General features: G+C 36.6%; 2 protein-coding genes across 5 annotated transcripts; both read right to left on the minus strand.

The window, feature by feature from the left end:
• Positions 1 to 447: 447 nt before the first annotated feature.
• Positions 448 to 8,943, minus strand: LOC111779827 (Transducin/WD40 repeat-like superfamily protein). The gene is made up of 16 exons (XM_023659987.2): positions 8,539 to 8,943; positions 8,276 to 8,461; positions 7,521 to 7,700; positions 6,708 to 7,113; positions 6,103 to 6,221; positions 5,940 to 6,017; positions 5,066 to 5,206; positions 4,352 to 4,396; positions 4,080 to 4,246; positions 3,851 to 3,929; positions 3,670 to 3,752; positions 3,305 to 3,434; positions 2,651 to 2,783; positions 2,077 to 2,240; positions 1,781 to 1,973; positions 448 to 1,112 (listed from the first exon to the last, which is right to left on the minus strand). The coding sequence occupies exons 1-16, from the start codon at positions 8,656 to 8,658 to the stop codon at positions 907 to 909; spliced, it is 2,430 nt and encodes an 809-aa protein (XP_023515755.2). The 5' UTR covers positions 8,659 to 8,943; the 3' UTR covers positions 448 to 906.
• A 1,138-nt stretch (positions 8,944 to 10,081) lies between these two features.
• Positions 10,082 to 11,849, minus strand: LOC111779829 (uncharacterized). 4 transcript variants are annotated; one of them, XM_087119476.1, is made up of 4 exons: positions 11,294 to 11,849; positions 10,997 to 11,094; positions 10,293 to 10,362; positions 10,082 to 10,205 (listed from the first exon to the last, which is right to left on the minus strand). In XM_087119476.1, exons 1-3 carry the CDS (start codon positions 11,538 to 11,540, stop codon positions 10,333 to 10,335), a joined length of 375 nt encoding a protein of 124 aa, XP_086975602.1. In that variant the 5' UTR covers positions 11,541 to 11,849; the 3' UTR covers positions 10,082 to 10,205; positions 10,293 to 10,332. The 4 variants fall into 4 exon arrangements, with proteins under 4 accessions (XP_086975602.1, XP_086975601.1, XP_023515758.2 ...); XM_087119475.1 differs by having other exon boundaries at positions 10,082 to 10,216; positions 11,294 to 11,844; XM_023659990.2 differs by having other exon boundaries at positions 10,293 to 10,349; positions 11,294 to 11,826.

An 11,849-nucleotide genomic window follows, 5' to 3' on the forward strand; every position in this document is an offset into this window, starting at 1 on the left:
CTCTCATAACAGACGCATTTGTTAAAACTGTGAGCTGATGCGATTCATAACCGACCAAAACTATATAGAGAATTCTCACCTATATAAAATAAATAAATTTAAGATTATGGATAATAAAAAGATAATAATAATGAGAGGGGAAAAGGGATGAAAAGGCAATGGGTGGAGGAGGTGGGCATGAAAGGCATGGGAGTTGTTTAACCTAAAAAAGACTGGTTCAACGGCTACATAACAACATAAATGATTAAATAAACAGAGAATAGAGTTGCCTGAATTGGGGAAAATTCGTTTGTACAGAACTCGATGCAATTCAGTGTACTGAACTGAAAGACCACACCACATGACTTTAAAAGTGGGTTAAAGAAGGCTACCCTTATAATGGAAGTCAGCCACATAAACATATGTAAAATATAGCTGTATAATCTGGTAACACTCAGTCATCGTCAATATTTCAATTAAATAGTTAACATTACCACTATAGTTATGTTCCATAATATATGACTTTAAGATAGGATTCCCAATAATCCAAAGGGATGTGTTACCATATTGAAAACGCAACTCTAATTTACAAAATTTTCAAACTATCTCTTTCTAAATCAAAATTCACTCAAAAACTACCTAACAAAAATTTCCGATGGTTCTTACTCTCTTTTGGAAGCAAGTCCAATCTTTTCTTTGGAAGATCTTTCAATGTACGCCACAGAAGATGCTTCCTTCTGATTGTTGCACCATGAAGACAGCTCACTAATTCATGTTGTAAACTCGGAATGTAAATCGGGAAATCAAAGGCTTCTGTTTTGATGCCAACCAATTCTATCTTCGGATTGTATCTATCTGATTCAAATCCAGGAACTCAAGAAGCAACAATGTGACATCTTTCACTTCATAAGATATCCGACTCCGAAATTACTCGGAAGTAACGGTCCTCCTCTCCAATAATGATTCTAAAAATGCTGAACACAGCTTACTCAGAGGGGGAAGTTCGTGTGATGAACCACTAAAGATGGTCTCCCAAGGCCTCTGTGATGGAACAGATGGGGCAGACAAGGTCTGATCCACCTTTGAGTCAAATTCTGGTAGTTCGCCATAGATAGCTTGATATCCAAATTTCCCTGTAATAATTTTCCAGATTAATAACACCATTGGATTGACATGATTTTTCCAAATGAAATGAATGCGAAAAAAGTCTAATCTGCAAACCATGGGATAAAATGCGAGTTCAAAAAAAAATCAGCTTATGCAAACCACAAGAATCAAAATGGCACATGAAATCTCCTGAACAGTCAACCAGTAATAACGCATCGACAAAAAGCTATTTGTCATCCCAATTCGATCTAGATTTTTACTTTTGAGCCACCAAAACATTAGGAACTCAAAGGTCCTTCCCCAAAAATATGTAATTTATACATTACGCCTGCGCACTTGAATAAAATAAAGTTGTTACTAGAGAAAAGAATATTTGTTACTAGAGAAAAGAATATTTGTTACTAGAGAAAAGAGGATTTGTTACTAGAGAAAAAGTCAATGCCGGGTAGAGGATTTGTTACTAGAGAAAAAGTCAATGCCGGGTAGAGGATTTGTTACTAGAGAAAAAGTCAATGCCGGGTAGAGGATTTGTTACTAGAGAAAAAGTCAATGCCGGGTAGAGGATTTGTTACTAGAGAAAAGAGGATATTGTTAAGCAGATCATGACCAAGCTGAGAAACGTAGGCAGCACAGCTATAGAGATTCACACTGTTGATACGATTAAAATAGAAAATTAAAATAGAAAATGATGTACCTCCTGTTTCTTCAAGGGCGTGATAACTCCCCTGCTTGGTCAAACTAAGCTCTTGTGCTTCTTTGCCAGATGGGTCAAATAGAGTATACTCGTGGTCACCATTGATATAAACAAGCCATGGATGGTCAAATTTCCCATCTGAACTATTGGAAGATTTTTTGGATCGAAGAAAAGCAAGACCCCCTCCCTGAGCCTACGGTGTACATCAACACTAATTAATTATTAAAAACAATTAAATAACTAACTATAAATAAGATTATTCAGAGGGGAAAAAAAGGATGCAGAAAATATTTTACCTTCCTAACAGACCAGGTATTTTGGGGAACAGGATCATTGGCATTAAAATGCAAGATCACTCCATCTCTCCCTTGAAAGGTTGAGTCATTAAATTGCAAGCGTACAGATTCGGGGATAAGGGCAAGAACAGCAAAAGAAGAAGTATCCACAGCACAGGCCACAGCTGTAGAAGCAAATCATGGACAGTCAAGATTAGAACAAATTCTATGGTCATGGCTCAAACGTCCTCTAAAACCATAAACAAAAGTATATTTTTATTTAGATAGTTCATGAACTGAATAACGTTCCAACGAAGGAGCTAACTGAAAGAAACGTGTCTTCATTTATCAGGACCCATTCTCTGAGTAAAAAGTTATGGCCAAAAGGCAAAAAAAAAAAATAATAATAATAATAATAATAATAACAATAATAATAATACAGAGGCTTATAGATCATTTGTTTTTCCTTACTAATTTGTGAAATTAGTCTTTTGCAGTTTTAGCTAATCAAAGAAGTAAATAGATCATCGCATGTTCAAGCCAAATAACACTTCAATACTTAGTTCGAGTAAAAGGACAAAGGAGAGTATTAGACCTTCTACATGAAGTTTGTATGACCAAGATACTGACAGTTTCGTCATACTCCAGACCGATAGTTGTGGTCTTGAACCTTGTGAAACAGATATAAGAAACTCAGAGTCTCCGGCAAAGGAAAGATTCACAATTGGCTGTCCAAAGTGAAAAAAACATGAATTCATGAGTGAGATGAATGCAGGTAATTATATCAAAATAGAAAATCTTTCTAGTTAGTAACTTGGCATTGGCAGAGCACATCAGAAGTTTTACTTCCATTTTCTTTCTTTCCTCATCAACTAAGAAAGTTTTTTTAGAAAAAAAGGAAAAGAAAGAATTTATAGTTCAAATACAGTATTCAAGCTTTAATCAGGGATTTCAGATCAAGAGAACTGGAAAAGCTTCCGATCCACCACCAAATAACATTACATCAATGTCACATAATGAAAATAATAAGAAAAGTGATTAAACACATAATGAGTTCACCTTTTGCGCCTTCAGAAAAAGGTGATAATAATAATAAAAAAAATAATAACAATTATAAGCACAACCACTATATAGAAAAGAGGCATGCTAAACGTTCCTCCTATTGAAATACCAGCTAGACTAGCGCAAATTTACCGGTGCTTTCTATCTTAAATGGAAATATAGGCAAATATGTGAAAAATCCATGTACCGTAAGAGTCTCTCCAATAACAGCAATGAGGATATTCTGCTCGGGGTCCCATAATGTAATGACAGTTTCTGCAGCAACGGCCAAAACAGAGCCATCGGCAGAAAATGTCGCAGCATTCATTGACTTCTTTCTGTTAAAGCAGAATCTTACGTTAGAAAATTGGAAGAACAAAGACCATAACTTTCAAACACCAGAGTAACGTTCAGGTTTAGAAATTTTTGAAGGAAGAACGAAAATTCTAAATCCAACCTACGCCTACAGTTATACAAAAAAGTAGCAAAACTATTTTCCCCACAACTCAGCAAACAGGAAAAAACTGCAACAACCTAAGCAGAAAATTTGAAACAAATGAATATAGTGCATACTTGTAAGACCCAACTGAATGGCACATCCAACTCGAGTTTTGCTCTCCCTGAATTTTCTGACGTCCATCATTGCAAACCCATATCTAAACATAAAAAATAAAAATAAAATAAAACAATGGATTTCACTGCAGAAAATACTTTGATACGAAATTGTGTTTTTTTTTTTTTTTTCCAGCAGTACCTTGAAATCTCCACCATATGATGTACTTACAGCCATACGGCGATTAGGGTGGAAAGTGAGAGCAGAAATACCAGCATCCCTGTCAAATGGCAGTGCAAAGAAATTATGATCACAAGAACTTAGCCCTCATTGTCTTATCATCAGTAAGCTGTCGTAGATATATTAACTCCAATACAATAACCTTTCCAATAATTTTTCTAATGGCTTTGGAAAAGGACCAAAAACAAACCTGTGGGGCTCATATACAACGGTTGACAAACTAAACCTTTTGTTTTCCAACTCAGAATCCCAAAATTTGAGACAAATAAGACCTCCAATTCCATCCTCGGGACTTCGAACTTCAGCAGTACTCATTAAAGAGCCATCTAGGGAGAGAGCCACTACAGTCACTACAACCTGTAGCCACAATATTCAGGAATTATGATAACTCGTTATACCACAATCATACATAATTCCTGCAGATATTATTTTCATGAAAAAAACACAATCAAGTTCACATACAGTGAGCTCTTCACTGGGTTGATGGTTCCTCTCACAAATTTGAACCTGCAAGCAGTACATGTAAAACAGTTAAAGGCTTGGATTCACTTCTAAAATACTGAGACAAAAACAGAATACTTAGTTCTGAATTTGTGAACAAACACGAAGCTGTGTATAAACATAAACAGGCAAAAAGATACGTCCTGTTTGATACCTACAACATTTGGAGTCAAAACTCTGTACAAAATGGCATGAATATCTGAGGTGTTGTTAGTTAGGTGACAACTCATTTTTGTAAACAAGGGTTAAAAGAACACTAAGATAACACTTTCTATAAGAAATATTTTTTTCAAGTTGTCTTCATAGTTCTCCTTCTCTCAATTTTTCTTACCCTTCCTTTCAGACTTTAATAATTGGGGTCTTTTTGGGTCTTCTTTGGCATTGGTGGATCAAGGTAAATTTAATCACTTCAGTTCTTTTTATATAGGACCCTTTTTCTCTTTTGTTCGTCTTGATGGAAATAAGATTAGAGACATTAGAACACCAACCCAACAAAAAAACTATTTGTGGTTGAAGAAAGTCCAATAAGCATAAAATATCCAACATTCAGGGGCATATCATGGCCTATGCCAAACTAGAGATTTATGAAAGACACGTTACACAACAAACAAGTACGTGTTGTTACCCCATTATTGACCAGTTCACAAGCCAATCAAGTAATCAATCCATTCTCACCTCACAAATTCCACAATCATCATATAAACTGTAGAACTGAATGCTGTAGTTCTCTGAACGAAGGGCAACTAGACCACCATTTTGATCGAAGGAAAATCCATTATTAGAGCCTTGACAAACATCCGGAAAAGAACAAGGAAGCTGAAAAGAATGCAACATAAGAAGTTGCAGTCAAATAAGGCTTGAAGAACAGTTAAACACAAATAACATATATAACCATTATTTCCTAATAAGACTACTAAATAATTGGTAAGAGTTTAAATTAGATAGATTTGTACAATCATCAAATTTTTATACGCTTGAAAAGCAGTAAGAGAACAAGGCAATAACATAAATGTATCAATCAGACCTGATGAAAGAGTGAACAATAATTTTATTTGACAGAAATATCTTGTATTTAAATGTATCAATCAGACCTACTTCAAGCCAACATGACAGAAATATTTTTTCTGACAGGAAGCATGACAGAATTATAAAAAATCGATACTGTCATTATATAAGACAACTATGAACCAGGAAACCTGCATTTTTCTAGCATGGGCCAAATTTTTGGGCATCTAAAACCGCAACATACATGAAGGAAACTACATACTAAACTAAGAAAATGCTGACAGAAAGAAAACGCTGAAAAACTTTTGTTTTACATAAAAGAACCCAAACATGAAAGAATATGCTTATATAGCTTTCATATTTGGGGTTTCTAGGGTGACTTCCATTCCCCTTAACATATCTCCCATGGCATGGAAGGTGGCATAGTCTACATTTGTTATTCAAACAATCTCATTCGTTCTAACGTTTGTAACCACTCACACATTATAAATTATAAAGGCCACTTCAATAAATAGAGAGAAATTGTAAAACGGCTGAAACAGACCTTGATCCCAGAGATGGACTTCAAGATTTCCATAGAGGGCATTTTCAGCAAATGAATTTGATTGTCTGCACAAGATACCTGAAAACCTAGCTTCAGTTTTAAACAAATGAACTGCAAAACAGCGGCAAAACATACTGGGTTATGAGAAAATGGATCTACTTACGGAAGCAAGCAGCGGGTCTGGAGAATCAGTAAAATACAATAGTGGTGATCCAATTCGTGGCAAATACTTTCTCTTCTCTGTGTCAAGTTGCCAAACCACAAGAACGCCCTCCTTCCCACCTTAAATAAGATTACGAGTCACGAAGATCAAATCTAATATGACAGGAAGTATTAAGCAATCATTAAGGACAGATAAGAATATTGACATTAAGTGTAACATAATATATCCAATAAGATGAACTGTAGATAATCACATGGATATTGAAGGTAGGAAGATGGAAGTAATTAACTTTAGACTTGCTAAATTATTACATGTCACCCCTAAAGAACGTGAATATGCAATACATTTTATTCTCCAATACATTCATGTATGTGACTTGTACCATCATCAACACTTGAGAAACTGCATCAACTACATATAGCAAATAACCGAGTATCCCAGTGGACCATCTCATGCAAGAAGACCAGAAAATTATTCAAAATTTTCCGGACCTACCAATTGCTACCAATGAGAAGTCATTGCCGAACATGTAACTAACATACATTTTCCATTATGAAAAACAAGGATGTATTCCCATTCCCAAATGTTAAGTCTTAATATTTTACCTGAATAAAGATATGTCCCATCAAAGGAGAAAGAGAGAACAATCACTTCAGCAGGATGCCAGTGCCATGTGGAACAAGAATCGGCATCATCATTTCCTCTAACTCCTGGTTTATCTTCATCCTCAAAAGCTTTTTTTCCAGTTTCTTTACCAGAAACAGAAAATGTCCGATTACCAAATCCCCTCCATGTTAAAATTCTCCCGGTCACATCACCTGCAGCTACCATTCTTTGGATTGGGTGAAATGCAAGAACTGTCAAGTCTTTTGTGTGATGCAGAGTAATTCTTTTAGCCCCTACACTTTCAGACTCCACTTCTGGCACCTTCCATACATGAATTTTGCGTTTATTCCGGATGCCAAAGAATCTCCCCGTCGAGCTAATAGTTATATACTCAGGTTGTTGAGTCTGTCAAGAAAGGGAACGCACTATCATTCACAAATTCAAGCCGCAAGTAATAATGTATTGATTTAGTAAATCTTTCCAAAACATCCATAGGACTCTAGAATTTAATGCACAACTGCTGCGTTTTACACCCATATTATAGTCATGGATGTTTAGGCCAATATAAGAACATCTCAATTGTGTTTTACACCCATATTATAGTCATGGACGTTTAGGCCAATATATGAACATCTCAATTGATTTTACAGGACAACTACCCAAGCCTATCATGTTTGTCTCAATACTTCCCCAGACAATAGCCTTGAACTTAAACATGTAGAGTAATACATAATATTCAAGTGAATAAATATTTGTTCCTAATAAGCAACTATGAAAGCATTAGGGATAATGAAGAGAATCTTAGTTTGCACCTCAGCCAAAATGACCCCAGCAGCCAAGCGAGACTTGGTTAAGTTACACTTAAGGATTTGTCCGTTCGTAGGCACCGGCTTGTTATCCTTCACTTTTATATTTTCAACTGATACATAAGCAAAAAGATCACGGGATTTTGAATCCCTCTCCTGCGGTTGGCCTAGGAAAGAAGGGATGACCTGAGGAAAAGAAAGCATGCAAAACAAACTATTTAGTAACTGAAAGAACCAACATACTGCATTACAATACAGAGTATGGTGCAACACACACATCATTGTTCTATGCTCCATTCACTCAACTGATATTATCATCCCATGTCCAAATTCTACATATTGATTCTATGTTCCAACTCCCTTTTAGGAATAAACGTCAACCAAAGTACCAAAGTCTATATTTAATGAAGTTTCATTACTTGCTCCAACTTCCCATAGCAGAATAGGGAAACAGACTCTAAAATATTTTATATCATTGGCGACAGGAACATTGATATATTACTTCCCATTAGATAGGACAAAATCGTTTCTCTAAAATAAGTTTCACTATCTTCTAACCCCATGGAGTCTGAACCTCCAACGACAATTAGTAGAAGCACCGTTGCATAATGAAAAGGGAAAGCAGAAAAAAATCACTTCCCAACAAGAAGTTGAAATTGAACCAAATAATTTCAAAGCCTAGATTTTACTGCCTTCTTCAAAAATAAAAAATAACAAATCATACGCAATACTGAGACTCAGAAGATAAAGAACTAGCTAACCATGGAATGAACCGGTAACTGAATATCTACGGTCTTCATGAGCTCCGGCACCGAGAAATCCCAGTAGCGAATAGTTCCGTCAAGTGAGGTAGTCCAACAGAAGCACAACATCTTACTAGCTTGACTAGACGCCGGCACCACGGTGACCGATGTCACCAAGGCCTTGTGACCCTCCAATGATGTAATCTGGTCCAAAACGAATGAAGTGTTACAATATTTGATATATAGCATTTGGATACAAAGGCAAACACTAAAGCATTCACCTGCAAACCAGTGGAGGTACTGAAGATGGAGACGGAGTTGGCCGTGCAGACAAGAAGCCGCTTGGCGTCATTGGAGAAAGCTGGAGGTGCTGAGACGTAGCTCTTCCCACCGCAAATCATTGTAGGAGAGAGAACCTGCAAGTATGGTAAGTGGTGAATCCCTCGGTTCCTCCTAAACCCTAGCGAGTGGTGAGATAATCCCTCCTCCAGCGATGAGGAAATCCCTCGGTTCCTCCTAAAGCCCTAGAGTATCTGGTAAACCCTAGCGAGTGGTGAGATCCTCCTCGATGCTTCCTCCTGGTAAACCCTAGCGAGTGGTAAGTACCTCCTCTCGATGCTTCCTCCTGCAAAGACCGACAAAGCCCTAAACCATCTGTTAAACCCTGATATTTTCAGCCGCCTGCTTCATACACAAAACAATATTACAAAAAAAAAAATTAAAAAAATCCTATTAATGCTCGGTTATATAGTATTTTTAAAAAAATTATATGCATTGCATTATTATTTTATATTTTGGTTATTGATAATAATTTATTAAAATGCATGCATCTACTCGCCTAAAAAATATACCAATTTCAAAATAAAATTAAAAAAAATGCCAAACTTCTAATTTAATAAATTTTAATTATTAAATAATATATATATATATATATATATATATATATATATATATATATATATATATATATATATATATATATATATATATTCTCAATACCTTCATACGAATACGAGCACTATTTATAATCTTACAAATTAGTATGCTACTTTCCGGATCTGATTCAATACCTTTTATGTCATTTGTAACAATTTGAGCACTATTTATAATCTTACAAATCAGTATGCTACTTTCCGGATCTGATTCAATGACTACCTTTTATGTCATTTGTAACAATTTAAGTTCATAATATGTGGTTTGTTTTAGCTCGTTACGTATAGTCGTTAGCCTCACTCCTTTTAAAGATAGAGAAGTTTTTATACCCTTATAAGGAATACTTAATTTCCATCTCCAACTGACATGAGATATCACACTCCACCCCTTTTATGGGCCAACGTCTTTGCTGGCACACCGCTCGATATCGACTCTGATACCATTTGTAACCGCTCAAACCTATCACTAACACATATTTTTCTTTTTGGGCTTTCGCTTTTGCACTCTAAGTAAAACATTCTTCCCTTCAAAATGCATTAACTTGTACCATCATTCTCCAGCTAAGATATTATACATTCCACCATGGAAACTGATGCCTTCCATAAAAAGGTAATTCCACCGCCATGTTCTTATGGCACTCCATCATTTCTATAAACTACAACATTCATAAAAAAATAAAAAATTAAAAAAAATTAAAAAAAAACCCTTTAAGAGGATTTGCCTATAACTTGGATGGATGTAACTAAACATTGCCTTCATTATAAGGACACAAATAACCAAAAAAAAGTAATTCAAAATACATAAGCCAAAGGTTTAGCTTCAAAAGAACAAAAGAGAGATCAAACACAAGACAACGATACGACCAAATTGTGTCGATTTTTTCGTATAAGGTAGACGGAATCACATTCCAAGATGGCTGCCCAGTTCTTCATCAGCATTCTTATAAACAATCAGATCCACATCCACTTCACCCATTGCATAGTTAAGGTGTATATAGTTTCTCTACTGTCCAAAGCTGGGGAGTTCCTACAAATGTATAATAATTTTGATTCTTGATATCAAAACAAAACCAAACATGTTAGCATGAGCCAGTTTTTAGCACCTGTTACACGCTCTGGGCCTTGCTCAACTGTTCCTTTGCTTTAATGTCCCCATTTTCCTGGGAAAAGATGCTAGAATTCAAGATAGAAAAACAAGAGCGGAAAGCAGATAAGCTGCACTACTTAATCCTATGCTTTCATTTAATGAAAATAAATGAAATACTTAATGGAAACGTAGCATAAGTTAGAGACATACTTCGCTTCAAAGTTACTTCATATAAAAGTACTGCAAGTTTGCTTCATATGAAAGTTTATCATTTGGCCAAAACTATAGACTATGGAGGGGAAACGATAGATGTAACCACTCAAGCCCATCACTAATAGATATTATCCGCTTTTGCCGGTTACGTAGCACCGTCAGTCTCATGGTTTTAAAACGCGTCTACTAGGGAGAGGTTTCCACACCTTTATAAGGAATGCTTTGTTCCCCTCTCCAACCGACGCGGGATCTCACAATCCTCCCCACTTGGAGGCCCAGCGTTCTCAATAGCACACTGTCTGGTGTCTAGCTTTGATACCATTTGTAACAGTGCAAGCCTACCGCTAGCAGATATTGTCCGCTTTGGCCCATTACGTACTGCTATCAGCCTCACAGTTTTAAAACATGTCTACTATGGAGAGGATTTGTGAAATAATAGCAATAAATTTCAGAAAACAAGACACAAGAATGTGCAGTTTACTGCTATGAATTTGACCAGATGCATACCAATCCCTTGCTCTCATAATAGTCATCGAGTGCCCACTGATACTTGGATTGATTTAACCCCAACCAGCGTGCCAAATGATCATCCAAGCTTGAATGTGCTGCAAAATTGCCACTAATTTTCTTTAGTTTTTCTAATCTCTTCTTTCCCCCAATTCCCCAAACATTAATACAGTTCTTACTACCAAATTGTCTCCTGGATGCCCTAATATCCCAACATTACATTCAAATAAAGCGAAAACAAGAAACTCAAATCACAGAGCCATTTTCCAGAACAGAGCAACGCATTATAAAAATTACCATTCTGCACTTTAGAGACGGCGTTTCTGAAGAATCCAGCGACAGAAGCATTCCCATTCGGCACAGACTTATCGTACTGCTGAGGCGGAGGCTGAACGGGAGGCGGCTGAATGACCTTCTTAGGTGATTCAAACACCGGTGGAGGCTGAGAGGCCGGGGAAGGCGTCGCCGGCGGGGTCATGAACACGGTGTAGGGTCCAATTTTTCCGATCAACGGAGGCGGCGTAGATTCACTGTTGATAGGCATTCTGAATGCGAAGGGAAATCTAGCGTCGACGATGTAGAAAGAAGAAGGAGGCTTTAGGAGTTGCAGGGAAATTTGGAGAAGGAATTTTGCTTTACCTCTGGTTTAAGCCGAGAGGGTATTTTGATTTTTGCTCACTGAACCACAGTGTTCAAAGAGTGGTGAACGGATCGCACGCAACCCGAGTTCAATGTTTAACTCGTTGGATCTTTGTCTTTCTTTTCACTCTTCTCCTAACTTGCCCCTCGTTTTACTAAAAAATTTCGGATTTGCCCTTCTATGATTTTGCATTTGAAGTTCATGCCCTCTGTC

This window comes from Cucurbita pepo, chromosome 18, assembly GCF_057944985.1.
Source record: "Cucurbita pepo subsp. pepo isolate OVF chromosome 18, ASM5794498v1, whole genome shotgun sequence".
Taxonomy (NCBI): domain Eukaryota; kingdom Viridiplantae; phylum Streptophyta; class Magnoliopsida; order Cucurbitales; family Cucurbitaceae; genus Cucurbita; species Cucurbita pepo.